This window comes from Peromyscus leucopus, chromosome 11, assembly GCF_004664715.2.
Source record: "Peromyscus leucopus breed LL Stock chromosome 11, UCI_PerLeu_2.1, whole genome shotgun sequence".
Lineage (NCBI taxonomy): Eukaryota > Metazoa > Chordata > Mammalia > Rodentia > Cricetidae > Peromyscus > Peromyscus leucopus.
Genome location: NC_051072.1, coordinates 53,098,121 through 53,119,218, shown reverse-complemented (window position 1 = coordinate 53,119,218; position 21,098 = coordinate 53,098,121). Strand labels below are relative to the sequence as shown.

Here is a 21,098-nt window from a genome sequence, read left to right as displayed (position 1 = left end):
AGTGTTTGATGCGCTATCCCACCAGGGCCCACAACAATAACCTAGTCCAGACAGATACCAAGCACGTTTTCATGTTTATTAATGTTATATAATATTTTAAAAAAGTGAACACAAAACAGTGACATCAAAGTTCACAAGTACAGTAATAATAGTTATACTAAATCACAGAACACACAACAGCAAGTCAATGATCTAGATTAGTCAATATGGTAACCAAGTTAACAGTACAATTACATGACTTTCATGGACGCTATTCTACAATATTTGGAAATATTTTGTTCTCTTAAGCAAACATTTACCCTTTCTACTCTTTTACTTGCTTAAAAGTCAAGGTATTCTTAACTCAGGAAAAGTATCCATTTCAAATTAATTTTCAAATTACTTTGTCAACGCCATCAAGATTTTATATGCTTATTAGTTACTGTGTCATTAAAAAATGCTTTTAAAATAATTTAATTAACTCTTAAGAAAAAATACAGGACAATTTTCCTACATTTCAATCTCAAGTTCATTTTCTTCCCTTTTTTTTAAAAACCAGACTGACCTATATATTGCTTAAAACTGAACTTAAGTGTTTTCTTGCTTTTTAAAAATGTGTGTTTTTTTGTTTTGTTTTGTTGTTATTGTTTTGAGCCAAGGTCTCACTATGTAGCCCTAGATGGCCTGGAAGTCATCATGTAGACCAGGCTGGCCTCAAACTCACAGAGATCTGCCTACCTCTGCCTCCTGAGTGCTGGGATTAAAGGTGTGTGGCTGATTTGAGTAATTTTTAATAAAACATTTGTAAATAAATAGTGTCTAATTATTGTAGACTGAAGGGCTTATTTCTTAAAAATATACATCTTATACTGTGTTTTTATATTTAACTATAGCTACTAGAAGCAGAAACTCAGATCTCCAAGGTTGTTTAGCTATTAGGCCTTGCTTATGTGAAATATGCTTGGTGACGTCTGGCTGAACACACTTCTATGTACAACGGTGTTTTTATGGTGAATACATCATATCGACTACATGTCAGCTATCTGCTTTGCTTCAGCAAAGGCAGGACTCAGTTAATGTCCTGCAGTCAGTCAGTCTGCAGGCCCAGAATCCACCAGAGTGCCCAGGACACATGGGTATGTCTGTGCAAGAGCCAGCCTTGCAGGACAGCTACTGGATGTCAACACAACTTTCTCTGCTCCTCAGCTGTGCAGACGATTTTCATAGTTACTGCCTCCCAAGATGTCATATCCTATCTTGCCAATTTCTAACAGATACAGTCAATTCACAGCTAATGGGAAGCCTAGGAGGAAGGAGTGGCCCTGGTGGTCCCCATCTCTGTTCTCTGGGAGGCACAACTGAATGGGTATGTATCTGCTGCTCAGAGGCCTCCCTGGAGATGGTTGTGCCTAGTTACCAGGCTTGGCTGCTTTGAAAGGTTTCTTATGACCCGGTGGGTCTCATGCTCAGTCTTGATCCATGTATTCAGTATATAAATTGTAAAAATGCTACCCATATCAACATGGGCTTTCCAACTGCTTTGGTAATTCTTCAACTATGATATGTTCAAGATGAAAAGCACAAGACCTTCCCCTACACAGATAGTACTGGTTCATCCTTCTATTGCTTAAACATTACCATCAAATCATTGGAAAAAAAATATATATGGGCAAAAGCCAGGTTAAGTCTAAACTATGGACCCCTTCCCATCATTAGATACCTTCAGCTGTTCAGTGCTAACATCCACCAAACCAGACTTTGTTTATTAAGTAAGAGAATCTCAGATTATTTCCATAGTAATTGCTGGGGAATAAACAAGAAAGTGTCAAGCGCTGATTTTATACTGCATTGCAAATATGTGTGTGCACACCACCTATATATTTAGGTCACCTAGACATATAAGAAGTGACAGTCAGTTACGATCGCAGCACTGGCAACCTTGGAAATCTGTCTCTGGTTCCCATTACCTTCCTGGTATTATGCTTGACAGCACTTGCAAGAAGTAGGCATGCAAATTAGACATTGGCTGCTTTAGGTGGTGAAGTAAATATAGTTCTTGCCAGAGACTAACAGGATTCCCGGGCTCTCCGCGTTTCCAACCTTGTTCTGTGTAACCTTCCAGCAACCCTTTCCCCCTAAGCCAACAGCTTTTTGTAGATGCTGTTACTCAGGTGACTCGAGCAGGTATCCATTTTACTGGGCATCAGCTGGCCGGTGCTGTTGTAACTGTTGGGATCGGAGCTTTCTCTGCAGCACAAGATGCTGTAGAGGTGCCTCTGGCACTCAGAGGAGGCGTAGTAGTAAATCAAGGGGTCGATGCAGCAGCTCACGCTGCTCACGCAGACGCAGAGCAGGTAAGCAAAGTAGGCCGCCTCTGTGGCGGGGTTGTCAGAGAGGAGCAGGTAGTGCACGATGAGGAGGATGTTGGTGGGTCCAAAGCAGACGATGAAGATGCAGAACACAGCAGCGGACAGGAACAAAGCCCGGGACTTCTTGCTCCGGTTGGCAACGGCGGAGGCACTCAGGCACCGAATGATGGACGCATAGCAGACGGTGGAAATGATCAACGGCACCAGAAAGAAGACGGTGGAGAAGGCCGAGAAGTAATAGGAGTAAAAGCCTTGTAGCAGGGTCTCGTTGAGGACATCGTGGCAGGTGGTGATGTTGAGCCCCGGAACCCGGGTGGTCTGCTCCTTGAGGAGAAGAGGCACCACCCCCAGGATGGCCATCACCCAAATGGCGAGGCAAGTGAGGTTGGCTCGGCCGAGAGTGCGCCAGGACAGGGACTGGATGGGGTACACGACGGCCAGGAACCGGTCGATGCTGATGATGGTCATGAGCATGATGGAGGCGTACATGTTACAATAAAAGGCCGCCGTGGCGAAGCGGCACATTCCAGACCCGAACTGCCAATCACTGCCGGAAAAGTAGTAGCTGACCTTGAAGGGGAGCACGGACACAAACAGCACGTCGGCCACGGCCAGGTGCAGCATGTACACCACGGCCGGCTTCTTGACCTTCATCTTCAAGACGAACACGGCGATGGCCAGGATGTTCAGAGGAAGGCTGACCATGAACACAAAGGTGTAGACCGAGGGGATAAAGAGCGTCAGCCAGGGGCTGGTCAGGTATCCCGAGGCATCTTTGGAGATGAAGGGAGCAGGTGACGGGGGAGGAGAGCCGCTTTTATTGAAGTAGATGGCCCTGCCCTCAGGCAACACACTTTCATTTTTCTCCTCCTCGTCCCCAAAGGGCACCTGCTCAAACACGTTTTCACTGGGATTCCTGAGAAAAAACGAGCGCGGGTTCAGAGTGACATCTGTCCTCTCGGATTCTGAAAAAGAGCAATCGAAAAGGTGAGCGAGATAAACAGGCCAACGAGGCAAACAGAGGCACGCAGAGGGTACACTTGTCTGCTTTTTGTCGTCCTCCCCAGGGAGCAGATGGTCAGGTTCAGGTCATGCACAGATGGACTACGGCCTTTGTTAGCGAATATGCTCCTATCTTAGAGTGCGGTGCAACCTTCTGCTTGGATACAAGCCACCTCCTAATACTCTGCCCCTACGGAGGACAAAGGTGAATGAATGAAAGCCGGGTGGGCGGCGGTGGCATAGGCCTTTAATCCCAGCACTCGGGAGGCAGAGGCAGGTGGATCTCTGTGAGTTCAAGGCCAGCCTGGGCTACAGAGTGGGTTCCAGGACAGGCGCCAAAGCTACATAGAGAAATCCTGTCTTGAAAAACCAAAAAAAGAAAAGAAGAGAAAAGAAAAAAGTGAATGAATGATGACGCAGGTCTATCTACTTTGCAGACCTCACTTGCCTCGGAAGATCCAACGATGCTTTCCTCTACATTTTAGTTTGTGTGGAAGGAGAGAGCAGGCTTGCCACGGTGGAGGGGGAGGGGGAGGGGGAGTTGCTTCTTTCCTTCTGCCTTGTGGACCCAGGGGATCCAACTCTGGTGGTCAGGCTTGGTGGCAAGTGCCCTTATCCTCTCAGCCCTCAAATGGAGTTTTCTTCCCTGTTGTATATCTCACCATTTGTACACACAGCTCATCTCCAGCTTCTATGACTTCTCTGTCCTTCCTCAGCTAGTTTGAGCCATCCTGAGAAACCCACCTCCCGCAACGGGAAAATCCACATAGAACGCAAAGAGAAATCCCCCACAGAATGAGGGCCATCCAGAGTAGGACCCGGGGCTCCCCAACTGGATGACCAAGGCCCACATGGCAGTAGTTTTCCTCTGTCTTCAGTTTGCTCACAAAGTAGGATGTCCTAAATGTCCTTCCTGTCTAGGTCCAGAGGCCCTCAGGTTATCTTACGTAACTAGGAGGCACCTGTCACTCAGTCATCACTTTGCCTCCTTGCCCAGCAGGTCAGTCTAGCAGCAGATGTGCTTGGCCACCTCCACCCAGCCACGACCTTATCCTAGAATGCTCTATGCCTCAGGGTGCATACCTGCCCACCAGGGTCTTTGGAGTATCAGCCAGATGTCAAAGTAAAGGCTCAGCTAGACACACGTCCTTACCCCAGTCATCCATCAAAATTACCCACGTGAAATGTTCGTCAGAGAAAAGTGACGGCCCCGGTCAGACCGCAGGCTTGTCCTTGCAAAGAGCTTTGCTAAAATCCTACATCTGTTGGGTGTTGGGGAGCTGAGAAGTGCAAACAAGAACCACGGAGGAACAGGACAAGGTCTCTGATTCTTGGGGGTGCTGGTGGCCAAGGCTGGACATGCCTCTCAGAGATGTTGCAGGAGTTAAACCTTAAACCTGGAGAAGTGCAGTAGATTTTCCGACTTGGTTTTATTTTCTTCAGTGGACGAATTTTTCTTTGGGCCATCAGTTCACAAAAAAATGACATGGAGACTTATTATTAATTATAAAAGCTTGGCCTATAGCTTAGGCTTGTCCCACTGGCTCTTATAACTTAAATTAACCCGTTTTATTCATCAATGTGTTGCCACATAATTTGTGGCTTTTACTTCTCCTGCATGTCTTATTCCCTCTGTGTTGGGCTGGCAACTCCTCCTTCTTCCCAGAAGCTCCCCAGAAGTCCCGCCTAACCTCTTCCTGCCTAGCTATTGGTCATTCAGCTCTTTATGAAACCAATCACAGTGACACATCCTTACACAGTATAAAGGAATATTCCACAACAGGAACCTTCTGGAAAACACACTCTCTGAGAGGCACAATGTAACAGCAGTGAGTTCTGCTTCTGCACAGCTATGTAGGGTCCTGCAGAGACAACCCTCTCAGAATAAAGCTATAGGCTCTACTGTACTTCCCTGCCACGCCCCATCAATGACCTGAAGTACTCCGGGTCACAGGACAATAGAAGGCACAGGTACGGAAGGGTGGGTCTTGGAGGAAAGGATGGTTAGCACTCCCCCCACCAATGCAGATGATTGTTAGTTTGAGAGAGATCCAAAGCCAGTGCCTGTGATAACCTGGAGTACTACGTGCTTGTCCTTTGTCCCATTTCCCAGCATACAATCTTGAGATTCTTGGAATCTCCGGGATAAGTGTATCTTTTGCGTGCTAAAGAGCTGACCACTGGTTAGTGGCCTGTAGATAGTTGCAGGACCAGGCCGGTCACATGAAAGCCCAAAGCCTGGCTGGACAGTGGGCAGGGGAGGGGAGCTCCTGCCCCTCCCTGCACACCTTGCCCTGTGCATTTCCCCCACCTGGTCATTTATATTAGCATCTTCTGTAATGTTACTTATGATCAATGGGAAGCACAGGTGAAGTTTTTCTCTGGATTCCTGGAGCTAGCTGCTCTAGCAGATTATAGAATCCGTAGAAATCATGGAAACCCCTAACACACGGCCTGTTTGGTCGGAGTTCTAGAGGTCCAGGCTCAGGACAGACCTCAGATATGGGCTGAGCCCTTAAACCTAGAGCTGTGGTTCTACCTCCAGGTAGATGATGTCAGAATTAAAATAAACGAGAAGATTCATGGCTAACACCAGAACAGAAAACATCCTGATTCACACTCCATCACAAGCCCCCAGATTTTAAAACACTATATAAAAAGGTGCAGGTTCAGGGCTTTGTTGAAGTCCATTAAGAGAAAGCTGTTTCCCGGTTAAAAGAAAGGGATTCAAGTTCTACCTCTGGCCCTGAGTGAAGATGACATCCTGATCTGCTCCTAAGATGAAAAGATGACCTACTATCGCCTCATCCCTGAAGTGTTAATCCACCTGGGCCTGTCAATCACCAGGCAGGCCAGGAGACTACCTCCCAGGAAAGCTGAAAGACATGCTAAAGAGACAGGAGGAATAATTATCCCTTTAGTGAGATGATGTACTTACCCTTCCCAGAAGCCCTCCCTGATGATGTGCAGTGGTGCAGCCATTTACAGACCTTGTGCTATACAGTGGTGCAGCCATTTACAGACCTTGTCCTATACAGTGGTGCAGCCATTTACAGCGCTCTGCTAGGCAGCAGCATCACGGAACCTACCACCTCCCTGGGTTCTAACTCAAACTGTAACTTTTCTTTCTCCTTTCCTCTCTTCTTTTGGATACCTGCCCAAAGCCTAAGCATGCTTTCTCCAACACTCTGGGCATTCTCACTTAGCCTCCAAAGTTTACTGCATCCCCTAACCCCTAGCAAATAAATACACAAAGGAGGAGGCCGCAATACAGAGCTGGCTGGTCACAAGTTCCACAGTCACTGGGAAAGAATGTCAGGAAGGAAAGTCTTAGGAAAGGAGTCCAAATTCCAGCGCGAATTCTGCTCTAGGCTTTTTTCTTTTTTGAGACAGGGTCGCCCTTTTTAGCCTTAGCTGGCTTGGAACTTGCTGTGTAGCCCAGGCTGGCCCCAAACTCATAGAAATCTATCTGCCTCTGCCTTCCAAGTGCTGGGACACAAGGCATATGCCACCACACCCAGGCCCTGCTGAGGGTTTTGGGCAACATAAGTCATGCTCATAAGGTAAATACAATTTCTGCTAAAGATAAACAGAAAACAAAACTTCCAACCGCCGCCGCTGCCACCGCCACCACCACCACCACCACCGAAAACAACCCAACATGGTAGTGATATTCACCCACAATCCCAAGGCTTGGAAGCCTGAAGGTAGAAGGACCGTGAGTCCAAGGCCAGTCTGGATTATACAGTGGACCCTGTCTTAAAAAAAGAAAAAAGAGGGGCTGGAGAGATGGCTCAGAGGTTAAGAGCACTGACTGCTCTTCCAGAGGTCCTGAGTTCAATTCCCAGAAACCACATGGTGGCTCACAACCATCGGTAATGAAATCTGGTGTCCTCTTCTGGCCTTCTTCAGTCATACATGCTGTATACAAAATAAATAAATAAATCTTAAAAAAAAAAAAAAAGAAAGAAAAAAAAAAAAAAAAGTGGTCCACACCTTTAATCTCAGCACTCGAGTCAGAGGCAGGCAGAGCTCTGTGAGTTCAAGGCCAGCCTGGTCTACTTGATGAGTTATAGGACAGGCAAGGCTATATACAGTGAGACTTTGTCTCAAAAAACAAAACAAACGAACAAAACCCCCACAAAACAACAACAAACTGGAATGATATTTAAATTAACTGACTGCTAATGCAAGCATCATTAATCAATACTCCGTGAAGGAATGTAACAGAGTCCAGAGTCTTCACAGCACAATGCCCAGAGTACAATCTCAAATGATTCAATACAACAAGAATTAAGAGGCTGGACTCCTAGCTCAGTGACAGAACATTTGCCTAGCATGTAGAAAGCCCAGGGTTCGATTCCCTGCACCAATAACAGTAATTCCAAAAAATAATAATGATTGGGCAGCTGGGCATGGTAGCAGCAGATACATGTAATGCCAGCACTTGGGAGACTGGACCAGGGGAACTGAAAATTTCAGGCCAACCTGGGCTGCTATATAAGTCATCCTGGCTACAAAGTGAGACCTTGTTTCAAAAATATCAAAAAGGGGATGGGAGAGGAGAATACAATGAACAAAAAGAACTGGGAGGGTCTACTAGCTCTAATCTAATCTTTTAGATAAAATTAAACTCGGGCTGAAGGGACAGTTCAGCCATTAGGAGCACTGGCTGCTCTTCCAGAGGACAGGGGTTCGATTCTCAGCCCCTGGAAGGTGGCTCACCACCATCTCTAGCTCCAGGTACAGGCAACCCAACATCCTCTTCTGGCCTCCACAGGCACTATACACATGCAGTATACAGACATGCATGCAGGCAAAACCCCCATCCACGCAGAACATGAATAAAATAAAAGCCCCTTTCCCCTTATCCCCATATAGAAAAGCTAACTCAAACTGGACTCAAGACCCAAAGACCTGAAACTATGCAACTCTAAGAAGAAAATACAGAGTGAAAACTTCGTGGATCTGACCCAAAGGCATGGGCAACAAAGGCAGATAGATACCAGAATCAAAACCAAAGCCCTGTACAGCAAAGGTACCATCAGCAGGAGAGAAAACTTCCAGAAGGGAGACAATACTACAAATCACATACCCTACCTGATAAGCGATTCTTGTCCAAAGCATCTTAGAACTCAGTCACTCATTAGCAAGAAAACAAGTTGCTTAAAAAAAAAAAGGCAACAGAAACTAAATAAGACATTTCTCCAAAGATAATGCAAAAGGTATGTAATAAAATGCTTAGTATTAGTTACGAATCGCCAGGAAATTGTCATTTAAAACCACTGAAAGCGATCACTTCACTTTCCTTAGGATGACTGATGAAGAATGAAAGATTCCAAGTGTCAGCGAAAACATGGAGGTGGGACCCCTGGACACCAGCTGGAGTAGGAAGCAGAGCTATTACAGAAGATGGTGTAAAACGTCTCAAAAAAACAAAACCAACAACAACAAAAAAAACCCCAAAAACCTAAAACCAGAATCACCCTGTGATTCAGCACTCCCACTACTGAGCATGGACACAAAGGAAATGCCTTGATGTGCAGTTCCATGAGCCTGGATGGATGGAGGGTTTCTGGGGATGCAGAGAAGGGAGGCAGGTGGACACAGACATGCCCCCCCACCCCCCGACACATACACCATAGGAACCCACAGGACACCTGAAGAGGGACACAACTTGAAGTCACCCTAACTGCGTGGATGGAATGTTGTCCCTTGGTCTCTGGGCTTAGTGGCTTTGCTGATACTGTTTTCTGACGTGCCTTTCCTGGTATGTCCTTTGTCAGCAGCCCAGTATTTATCACGGGAACACTATACCCCGGGAAACACATGGTATTTACAGTCTGGAACGGGGAAGAATGCATAATCCCTCGACTAAATATCACTGCCCAAGGCGTTACCCTTCCTTCCCACCTTAGATTTGATATGCTAGTTTTTACGAAATTAATGAATGCCAGATAAAGTTGGGGTTTTTTTTTTTTTTCTTTTTCTTTTTCTTTTCTGGAGCTGAGGACCGAACCCAGGGCTTTGTGCTTGCTAGGCAAGTGCTCTACCACTGAGCTAAATCCCCAAACCCAGATAAAGTATTTTTAAGAAGCGTGTATCAGCAGCATTGCTGTAACATGATTCAGGCAAGGTAGCTAGATTCTTCCAACATGCTCAAGACCCTCATGCTGGAATTGGAATTTGAGCTTGCTCAACTCGATTTTTCTGACAGTCCCAGCATGTCTCAGATGCCAAAGGGGAAGTGTCTATGAGCTGGCCAAAACTGTTCATCACCAAAACTGTTTGCTCATCACATCAAGAAAAAGCTAAGTTCTGGGTTTCACAGAGAGAACAGCACAGGTCCAAACTTGGTTCTTACATTTCTTGCTAAGTTTTACTTAATGAAGGTCCCTCTAAAGCCCCCGATTGGTTCTGGTATTACTTTCATGGTTTTGAGACAAGGGCTCATGTAGCCTAGGCAGGTCCTGAACTCACTATGTAGCTGAAGTTGACCTTGAACTCCCAACCCTCCAGTGTTCACCTCTTAAGTGCTGGGATGACAGGTGTTCACCAACACCCTGGGCTTTGGTTTTGATGCTGAACACAGCATATTGCTAACTGGCTTAAACACAGACTAACCCGGAGACCTGAAATTAGCATCAGGCAATGCTCTTTTGACTTTGCTGAGATCTGGCTGGAAGCAGAGGAGTGACTAGACAACCATTCACTGTCCCTTTAATCCTGGAATTTATACCACCCTGCCAGGGTCTCCACTGTGACTCAGTGTTCTGCTCCAGGGCTCACACGCTATGCTGAAGTCTGAGGATCTTGTCCACATTCCCACATAGAGCAGGTCAACTGTGACCTGCATGTCACAGGCTCAGTGGAATGACAGGGGAGGAGAATGCTAAAAGAGAAGCATGGCAGAAACAGACTGTCAAGTAAAACATCACAGCCTCTCCAGAATGCGCCACTCCCTCCAACTCAAACAAACACCGCTTTCCCATGGCAAGAGCCAGGCCCCCTAGAGAAATGCCCTCCGTCAGATCTGGAGTAGGAAATGTACAACACGACCTTGAGTACCTCTGAGTATTATTAGCATCAGGTCAAAACCCTGTGGCCTCCCACTGGCCAGAAAAGATCGCTTTGATCATAACATAAATGATGATGGAGATGATCCAGAGTGTCTGTGCTTGAAGAGCCTGATCAAGCTGCAGCCCGTCAGCCTTCAAGACAGACTGCCAGTTTCTTACAATGTTCCTGGGTTTGGTCCCCAGGACTGAAAGGAGGTAGGAGCAGTTACAGCTGAAAGACACCACCGAGATGGACAGTGGGAAACAAGCCTTCTGCATGTGTGTATGTGCACGTACATGAGTAGGTGGGTACGTGCAACCGTGTGAGCATGCAGAGGCTAGAGGGGGGCATCAACAGTCCTTGTCTACTGCTCTCTCTGCTTTACTGCTTTGAGACAGGGTCTCTCCATGAACAGGAAGCTCTCCAGTTTGGCTAGGCAGGCTGACTGGCCAGAGAGCTCTCAAGATCTGCCTATTTCTGTTGTCTGGATGCTGAGGCTGGATGCTTGGGATTCAAACTCAGGTCTTTCTGCTTGCACAGTAAGTACTCTTACCTACAGAGCCAGCCCCTGGACCCCTCAATCAAATCTTTAAAGTGATGTTCCGGGTGAGGCATACCTCAGGACGGTGGGAGAACAAACCAGTGGGGCAGAGTTCAAGGTAGAATGCCCTGGAGGCTGTCTCTCTGGCACACCCTGGGGCGCTCAGGCCGGCCAGGAGGAGCTGGAGGCAGGCTAGCTACAGGAAGTCATTATGGTATTCCCAAGGCACAGGGACTTGCAGACAAATCTGTGGGGCTCTTGCCTACGGTGCCTGGAGGCAGGAGACAGAGGTGGGGTTAGAAGATGCTCGCAGGCCTCCCCGAGAGCCACTATGATTCCCTGACCTTCTTCATCCCTGCTGGTCTGTTCTCTGGCCCTGAATCACCATCCCCAAGTTTCCTGTCCCAGGAAAGCTAGGTCTACACTCTATTCAGTTTACAGTCAGGTTGTCCAGGGTCCCCAGTCCCTCCCAGACACCAGCTGTTCCTCTACCCTAGTCCTTCTGCAGTCAGTGAATCTGAACTGAAATGAACAGGTCCTAGACAAGATAAAAGACTCAAAGCTGGTACTTCTGAGAAAGCAGGGCTCTCCAGGCAAGGCCTTGACTTTGCTCTTTAGGGACAAGTTACTGTCCCAGCGATTCCAGGTTTAAATTCCAGTAGAGATTGAGCAGTGGCTACAGAAATTCATTTGTAGGGTTCCAGTAAGTTTTTAAAGTATTTGATTTGATTTGTAATTATATGTACTGTGTGCATGTGGGGTGGGGTGGGATATGTGTACGTGAGTGTGGTTGCCCACTGAGGCCTGAGGTATCTAATACCCCTGGGGCTGGAGTCACAGGCAGTTGTGAGCTGCCCAATTCAGGTGCTGGGAACCAAATTTAGGTCCTTGGCAAGAGCAGTGTGCACTCTGAACTACTGAGACATCTTTCCACCCTCCCATGCATTTTGTTTGTCTGTTTCTGTTTATTTTAACTAGGACAGTGTAGAGAATGGATAGCACACAGTAAAGGTGAGAGCTTCTCGGCCAACTTTGTTCTGCATGTGTGATACAACACGGATGTCATGAATGTTACTGTATATACTCCAACTGTGCCTATCGTAAAACGTATTTCTTATTCTCCTTATATCTGGTTAGCAAAAAACCAAAAAACAAAAAACCAAAAAACCCACTTTTCTGTAGTACTCTACAACTCAATTTGCAATCTGTTACAAACTTTAAATACACATTCTATAATGTCGTTTCCTAAAGCTACACAGACTTGTTCCTACATGCAAATCACAGATTAGTTCTGGCAATTCCAGACAGTGGGGCTACTTCTGAAAGCAAATGATGCCCACAAGGTTATAAAAGATTTGTAGGATTGCTTTAGGATGCAGGATAAAACCCTTCATTTCAAAACCCGGGGCACAGTAGTGCATGCCTGTAACTGTAGCACTTGGGAGGCTGAGGCAGGAGGCCTGTGAGTTTAATGCCAGCCTGTGCGACACAGAAAATCCTGCTTCAGAAACCAAACAGGACTGGAGAGATGGCTCAGTGGATAAGGGTGCTTGCTGGCCCAGCGTGAGGACCTGGGTTCCCACGGCAACGCTCGTGGATGACTGTTATCCTAGTACTGGGTATGTGCGTGCGTTTGTGAGTGTGAGTGTGAGTGTGAGTGTGAGTGTGTGTGTGTGTGTGTGTGTGTGTGTGTGTGGTCACTGGGGCTTGCTAGCACAGGCTTGCACATACCCCCCACCCCCCACCCTGGCAACTCTAGTGGGTTTGGCAGAGACTTATAGCAAGGTCACTGTTGGAGGACACACCTGGGGAAGGGATCCCGGAAAACACCTGGCTCACGGGGAGGAGTGTCAATGACTGACAGGTCTACCAAGAGGGAGGGAAAAGCTGCATAAAAGAAGCCACAAACCGGGCAACGGAGAAGACCGACCTTGGCAAGTCCAGTTGCTAGTCTGACACTAGCAACACAGAAGCACACCCGTGTCCCAGCTCCTAACACTGTCCTGATAACGATGTCTTCAGACGGAGTCCCAGTGGAAGCAGACCCGGGGAACTTAGGAATCCCAGAAACACAGGGCCACACGTGGGTGATAAAAGTCTGGAGAACAGATAGATCCACAGATACAGAAAGGAGACTGGTAGTTGTCAGGGGGCAGATGAAGCGGGGACTGGGGACTGACTGCTCACAGAGTCACGGGATTCCTGATGGGGTGGTAACTGTTTCGGAACAAGGCAAAGGAAGTGGAAATTGTACCAAACCTCAGAGTGGACGACTGCATATGTCCTGAGGACCTCATCTCAACTGGAAGAAATAATAGAAGAAGGGGGATAAAGCCGGGCAGCGGTGGCACACACCTTTAATCCCAGCACTCAGGAGGCAGAGGCAGGTGGATCTCTGTGAGTTTGAGGCCAGGCTGGGCTACAGAGCGAGATCCAAGACAGGCTCACTCCAAAGTTACAAAGAGAAAACTTTGCCTCAAAAAAAAAAAAAGGAAGGAGATAAGATGTGGGAAACAAATAAACAAAAAGACACAGACAGACTGACAGACGGGAGTTCCTAGAGGGAAAAGGAACATGGGCCCCAAAAGAGGAGAGTAACAACCCAGGTTGCTAGAAACTCAGGTTTTTGGGAACCCCACTATTTCGGGGTCCTTTTGCTTAGGACCCAGCGAAGCTCCAGTTTGACAGGGACAAAAGAGAGATGACTAAGGAGGGGGAGGGGAGGGGAGACAAAGGGAAGGAGATTTTCTGAAAAATCCTGGGCTCTGAAAAGAGTAAGTCCACATGACGGACCCAACCAGGAGCAGCAGATCAGATCCTAAAGGGACCTGTGAAGGTGAGGAAGGCCAACTGGCCTGGAGTGACATGGGCATACGGTTCTCGGGGGAAGACAGAGGCTGGGTGAAGAGAAGAATGCATAAAACGGTGCTAGAGAGAAGCGGGGATCTGTACAGGGACCCCTCACTTCTTGCTGAGGAACCAGGCCGGGCCTCTGAAATCCTAATGCACTTTGCCACAGTTACCATCAACTATTCTCAAACTTTTTTTTTTAAATCTCCTCTCTCTCATAAAATTCATAGCCATCACCCTCTACCATTCCCCTTCTTTAAGAGATGCATGTCATCGACCCTAAACCATCTGCACTGGGGTAAACGGCTTAGCGAAGTCGCAAGCTATTCAACAAATATCTGTGGCGTGGACGTGGTGCTCTGGACATCACGGGAGGTAAACAGACGTGCATCTCCCTGGCAGGAGAGATGAGACAGATGCAAGCGACAAGGCAGGAGATGGCAAGATGCCTACACGGAAAGACCCACACTGCCACAGCAGAGCGGGGACAGGTGGGCAGAGGTACTCCTGCAGTGAGAAGATACAGGATGGGGAGCCACTGTGGGATGTACCAGTGCTGCAGGACAGGAACCGTTTACAATCGCCGGTATGCAGTGGTAATGAGAAGCAGATTTACTTTCGGTTCATTTTATTTGTGAGTTCACTTACTGCATGCCCCCCGACGTGGGCGGACCACTCCTATAACCATTCCCTGATGGCAGGTCACTCAGTCTCTCGGGGCTTCGGTTTTAGAGTCAGCAAAAGGGGATAAATCCTCTTCTTATCATAGAGATTGTGAGAGGGTGGGAAGTAATAATGGGTGGGAATCCCTCCCCACCCAAGGCTGCACGAGAAATACTTCACTTAGCACCCATTTCTATTCCTTCCTTCCTTCCTCTTCCCTCCCTGCCCCCCCCCTCTCTCTCTCCATTCTCTCCCCCTTCCTTCTCTCCCTATCAAGTGCTTCCAGAACCCAGTGTGGACACATTAGCCAACTCATGATAGTCTCTCTGGGGCTCTTCTATCCTTCCCATGAGGAAGAAGAGGATGAAAACGCCTCTGACTTTACTCCCTAAAGGTGCCCCAAATCCTCGAGGAGGACTACCCCAAGGAAGGACCGTTCTGGTTGGGGTGGCTGAGTATACCTATGCTCTGAATTGCCCAGATCTCCAAGTCCGTATTTTCAAAGGCCTGTTCCAAAATAAAGTTACGTGAAATTGAATCTCTGCATATACTTTTCATCCTCTCCTCCACAGCTGACGATTGAGGACGGCTACCCCCCAGGCAGGCAGGCTGGCTAGTTGCTGCTAAACTTGGGGGCCCAGTCGGAGGTCTGAGTTTTTCCATGAGCATCACTCAAGCCCACACTGAGCGAAGACAGAGAACAGGAAACACCCTACTCTTTGTCACCTCTTAATCCCGGTGTTTGTGAGCACGGCAGTGCACATTCTTTCGGCGATAACAAAAACCCGAACAAAACCCACTAGATTTTTTTTCTTCAGCATGAAAGACGCGGCTTTGAGTTTCTAACACAGTATGCCTACTAAGAAATTCAAAACCACTCCCCACACTTTCTAATTAAGAACTCTACAGGCAACGCCTCTACTTTGGAGAAAGGAGGAGAGAACATATTTGATGAAATAAATTAAATTAATTTACTTGGTCAAACAGGTACAGAAACTTAAAAACACACCGTCAATAACTAATGTACTGGAAGCAGGCAACTTCTTTGCGGCAGATGAGAAATTCCATTGAGAAAACCCGAGACTAGATGGTTTCTCGGAGAGCTGATTCTGAGGAGTGGTCCCTTTCCTCGACCCAGAGCAAGTTTCAGATAACAAAGACACCCCGCCACACACACACACACCCGCAACCAGAAATGCCCATCACCTCCCGGGTACTAGGCCGAGCTGGGGGCTGCCAATCTTTTTTTGTCCACTAAGTGTGCTTATGGATTTTTCTTTTGCATCACCTTTCCTCCCCTGCAAACCAAGCGAGAGAAAGAGAGTTCCAACAAAGCAAAACTTGAGCGGGAAGTGGTTCCCCTTCACATCGAAACCACCGGATCACGAGACCCCGTCTTTCTGAAGGTGGTCGTGCTAAACAGGCCATACAATGACAACAGATGCGACGGCGGAGACTGCTCCGGAGCCTCGAGCCCCTCCTCCCGATCCAAAACCCGGTGGCCCGCGGGCGGCAACCCCCCACCCCCTCAAATCCGAGTCCAAAGGAGCTCTGGCCGTGCGGGGGCGGAAAGGGGCTGATGGCACGTCCCACCTGGATGTGACTAGGGGAAACTCTAGATCTCGGCTCAAATGCCTGTTTGGCTCTTGGGGGAAACCGAGGCAGGGTTGCATCCGGGCGTACCTGTCTTCTGATTACCCCCCCCCCACTCCCACCCCCCCACCTCCCCAACGCACCGGCCGGCAGCTCTTACCTGGCTGGCGCGCGGGGACGCGGGAAGACAGCAAGGGACCGCACAGGCTGAGGCCGGCGGCGACGAGCAGCAGGCGCCGCGGGCCCATTGTCCCCATTGTCCCGAGGCTGCCCGCGCGGCGGGGCGCCCGCGGTCGCCGGCTTCCTTCCGAGCAGCGCGTTCGGACCCTGCGGGCGACTGGAGGCGACTGCGCGGCCGCGCGGAGGAGGAGTATTTGGAGGCGGGTCGGGGGCGTGGGGCGGGGCCCCGCGGGCTGTGCGCGTGCTCGCGGGCCTCCGCTCGCGCCCGCAGCCCCTCGCTCCGGAAGGCGAGCGGGACCCCGCGCCAGAGGCTCACCCCCCCTTATTCCCCCGGTGCGGCTGAGCCGCGAGCCTGGGAGTGACTCAGTCCCGCGGGATCCTCGGAAAGCGCCTGCGGCGGCCACTTCAATGACCCTCCTGGGACGCGGAGCCAGACCGGGACCGTCCCGTCGTGGTGCGCCAGCTCGCCCCCCTTCTTGGCGTCCACGCGCGTCCAAGTTTGGAGTTTAGCTAAAAGTTGGCGAGAGACTTCTGATTTTTGTAATTTAGGGGAGATGCATTTAAAGGTTGATGCTGCCGTGACAAGGGTGTCCCCAGATGTGTGGGCAGAGTGCTTGATATTTCTTTAACGTCTTTATTTTGCGAGCTTAGACGGGTCTTCTACGCGAGTGGACCTGGCCACAGGTACTCAACGCACAGGTTCTCTAAGCTCTTGCCGGCCGAACCCCGCCTTCCCCGGCGGCCCAAGCCGCAGCCCCAAAGCCCTGGGCGGTGGGCGATGCTTGGGTTGCCTCCTTCCAGAAGGACGCGGGGCAGGAGGAGGAGGGGCGCCTCTGGGGGAATTTTAAAGGGTCTTTCCCACGTTCTGGAACCTTACGGTTTGTGCTTGGCTACATTCCAGCGTCAGATCTCAAAAGGGGGGTCGTGGTTGAGGCCTGGCGAGGAGGAGCCCCCAGCTTATTTTGCTTAGAGAGTGTCTAGTGGGGGAAATGCAAAGACAAAACAGAAAATGGATGCTGGTCCTGCATCCAGCCAGAGGTTGCTGAACCCGCTGAAAAGAGCCGAGCTGCAGCCCCCCACCCCCACCCCCGCAAAGCTCAGTACTCTGAAGTGCGTGGCTGTCTGAGTTAGGGTTTCTACTGTTGCAATGAGACTATGCCCAAAAGCAACTTGGGGAGGCAAGGTTGACACTTCCATATATGTCAGGACATGAACTCAAACAGGGCAGGGACCTGGAGGCCGGAGCTGATGCAGAGGCCATGGAGGAATGTTGATGACTGGCTTGCTCCTCATGGCTTGCCCAGCCTGCTTTCTTATAGAACCCAGGACCACTAACCCTGGGATGGTACCACCCACCCACAGTGGGCTGGGCCCTCCCACATCAACCACTGAGAAAATGCCCTGCAGGCGTGTGTATCTGAGGTATTTTCTTAATTGAGGTTCCCTCCTCTCAGATGACTCCAGCTTGTCCAAAACTGACATAAAACTAGCCAGCACAGCGGTAATCTGCACCCCCTGGCAAAGGCTTTGAAAAGGGCAATATTGCACGATGACTATCTTTCCCCAAGTAGACCCTCAACATTTCAGCCAATGGAGAAAACTCATCAGAGAGAGGCCATCTACTCCTCTTACCTTAACTTACTAACTTCATAGGTTGCTCAGTAAGTTATGCAATTGCCCAGCTAAACAACGTTATTTTAAAAGTCTTGCCCACTGGAATCTCTTGAGAAAGCACATTTTAGGATAGGTGGAGACTAGCAAGATATTTCTGCACACATTAATAACATGGTATTGTTCCCTCGCCTCTCTGAAATGCCGTAGGTTTTTAGGTTCATCACTTTTATGGACCACAGACAGGAAAAAGTAAAATGCTGCAATTCACCCGAGGGATAGATACCATTGATTTTCAAGACATTCTCCAATGGGATGTAAGACACCCCAAAATCAGAAAAGTAATGAAACAAGTAACAGTTTTGTTTTTGACGGCCAAAGATTTGAAGTATAGTAGTTTTCTGAATCCAGAGAGAAGCTTCTAAACCTCCCCCTGGAAGCCTGAAACCCGGAGGGCCAAACCCTGTATTAGCAGGAGACTGTTTTTGCCTGTATCTTCTACATTGCCCTTTAGTATTGGAGTTCATCTGTTCTTTGATGTGTCAGGATACGCCTGTGTATCACTCTCGTGTGCTCTGGGATCATTGTTAAGTAAAACAAGGTTGATACAGTCACAAGCACTAGGATACTGGGACAGATGCTGTAGTACTGAGATGGTTAGTAACAAGGGTGTAGTGTATAGACTATGATACACAGGATAAAATGATCCACTCATTAAACCCTGTGTCAGAGTGGAGTCAGTTTGAAATTTTTTAAAGGTTTATTTTATGTTTCTGAGTGTTTTGCCTTTGTGTTTATACCACGTGCATACCTGGGCATTGGATTCTCTGGAACTGGAGTCCCAGATGGCTGTGAGCCGCTGTGTGGGTGCTAGGAACTGCACAAGGTGCTCTGCGAGAGCAGCAGTGCCCTGAAGCCCTGGGCTGTCTGTCCAGCCCCTGGAGTAAGGTTTCAGCCTCCTTCCTAGAATGGCATTGCAACTTTTATTCTGGAATTTTCCATTTAATGTTTGGCTTTTGGTGTAAGGAAATGGTAGAAAGCAAAACCTCAGACGACAGGACCTGTCTTCTGCCTTTGGGTCTGTGGTCTTCGTGATCAGTGTTATACTCTTATACTCAATAAATTATACACTCGTGCAAATAAGTATATGTAGGTCTGTGTAGCCTTTACAGATGTTGAAGGGGTTGGAGAGATAGCTTGAGTACCTTAGTGTCATCCCCAGAAGAAATGTATGTGAGAGCCAATTAGGGTGGTATGCACTTGCAGTCCCAGCACTGGGGAGGCAAGCAGGGACAAGTAGATCCCTGGGATTCCCTAGCCAGACGTCAGCCTACTTGGCAAGCTCCAGGTCAGTAGGAGATCCTATCTCAAAAAAAGGTGGGCGGAGCCCGAGGAACGATACTTGAAGTATTCATTGGCCTTCCCATGCACTCACACATGTATAGGAACATGCACGAGCATACACACACACACACACACACACACACACACACACACGACTGGCAGAAATGGCAGGGAGTGTTGAGGATGCTTTTGTTGGGGAGCTGTTATATTAGAACAAAAAGTCCCTTGAAGAAAGAGGGCTCTTGAAATAATAAAGTTCTCAAATTCTCTGCATATTTGCTAAAGTGTCTCTCAGAATTCGGTTGCAACATAGAGAGCCAAGGGAGAGGGATTCTTCCTTTCTTTAGCATTCTCCAAGAATTGTGAATTTTCTTAAGAGATTTCTCTTTAAAATTTTATATGTATGGTTGTTCTTCTTGCATGTATGTCTCTGCACCGTGTTCATGCAGTGCTGAACTGGAGTTCAAAATAGCCATGCGCTGTCATGTGGGTGCTGGGAACTGAACCCTGGTCCTCTGCAAGAGCAGCAAATGCTCTTAAGCACTGAGCCATCTCTCCAGCCTCAGATTATAAATTATTAATTAGATCATTCACACACAGAAAATCGGAACTACCTTCAAAAGCAATTTTAACTTTTTGCATGTATAAGTATAGGTTCGTGGGCTCCATCATGGACCAATGTACTAAACATGCTCCTGGGTGATGATGAAATCTGAGGACTCCCACACCTGAGTTTAGAGTAGGACATGGGATTTGGCATGGACCAGAGTCAGCTGAAAGATTTGAGCCACAGTGCTGGGCTGCATTTCCAGAGACTTTGATGCAGTGGGTTTGAAGTGTTGCTGCTGCTGCTGCTGCTGTTTGGGGGCTGTGGGTGGGGGTGAATGCATTTTGTCAACCATGGCGTTAGGCGAGCCAGGAAAAGTGAATGTGGTTCTAAACCAGACATGGTGGTGCACACCTGTCATCCCAGCACTAGAGACAAGTTGCAAGTTCTAGCCCAGCCTGAGCTACATAGTAAGCCCTTGTCTGAAACAAAATCAAACAAATATGTACGTGTGTCCTTCAATGTCCAAACGTGATTGGTTTCAGGATCTCTAAGGAAAGCCAGATCTGGATGCTCATGCCCTTAACGTTTATCAGCATAGTATTTGCATATAACCAAATACACATGTTTTGTTATCCTTGAAATCATCTCTCAATAGTTACATCTAATAGAACAGAAATGTGGTGCAAGTAGTCGATGTTTTTATTGTTTAATGACAGAAGTCTGTACATGTTCATTACAGACACAAAAACCCTTTTAGTACTTCATTCTATACAGAGTTATATTCCTCAAAATATTTTTATCTATAGTTTTGTCTCCATTTTTGTTCCGGGCATAGTTGGATTTTCTTTTTCTGACTTACCTGTCCAGAAGTTGGAAATGAATTTTTTCATTTTCACATTTTTGTTATTTTTTAATGTTATTTAATTTACTCATTTTATGTGAGTATTTTCCCTGCATGTATATATGTGCACCACTTGCATAATCAAAGGTTAGAAGAGGGTGTCAGATCCCCTGGATGGTTGTAAAATTGTCAATGGTTGAGAATGTGGGTGCTGGGAATTAAACCTGGTCCTCTGGAAGAGCAACCACGTTCTTAACCATTGACCCAGCTCTTCACATGTTTGTTAATTTCAATGCCATTAACTTTCACACAGTTTTTATTTGTATTTTTGCTTGTTTTTGTTTTTTCAAGATAGAGTCTCACTATGTAGCTCTGGCTGTCCAGGAACTCACTCTGTAGACCAGGCTGGCCTGGAACTCATAGAGATCCTCCTACCTCTGCCTCCCAAGTGCTGGGATTAAAGGTATGTGCCACCATGCCCAGCTTTATTTATATTTTTAAGTGGTGTATATTCAT

General features: G+C 47.8%; 1 protein-coding gene across 1 annotated transcript; it reads right to left on the bottom strand.

The window, feature by feature from the left end:
- Positions 1 to 1,567: 1,567 nt before the first annotated feature.
- On the bottom strand, positions 1,568 to 16,406 carry F2r (coagulation factor II thrombin receptor). The gene is made up of 2 exons (XM_028871669.2): positions 16,217 to 16,406; positions 1,568 to 3,313 (listed from the first exon to the last, which is right to left on the bottom strand). The coding sequence occupies exons 1-2, from the start codon at positions 16,311 to 16,313 to the stop codon at positions 2,115 to 2,117; spliced, it is 1,296 nt and encodes a 431-aa protein (XP_028727502.1). The 5' UTR covers positions 16,314 to 16,406; the 3' UTR covers positions 1,568 to 2,114.
- Between the last annotated feature and the right edge of the window lie 4,692 nt (positions 16,407 to 21,098).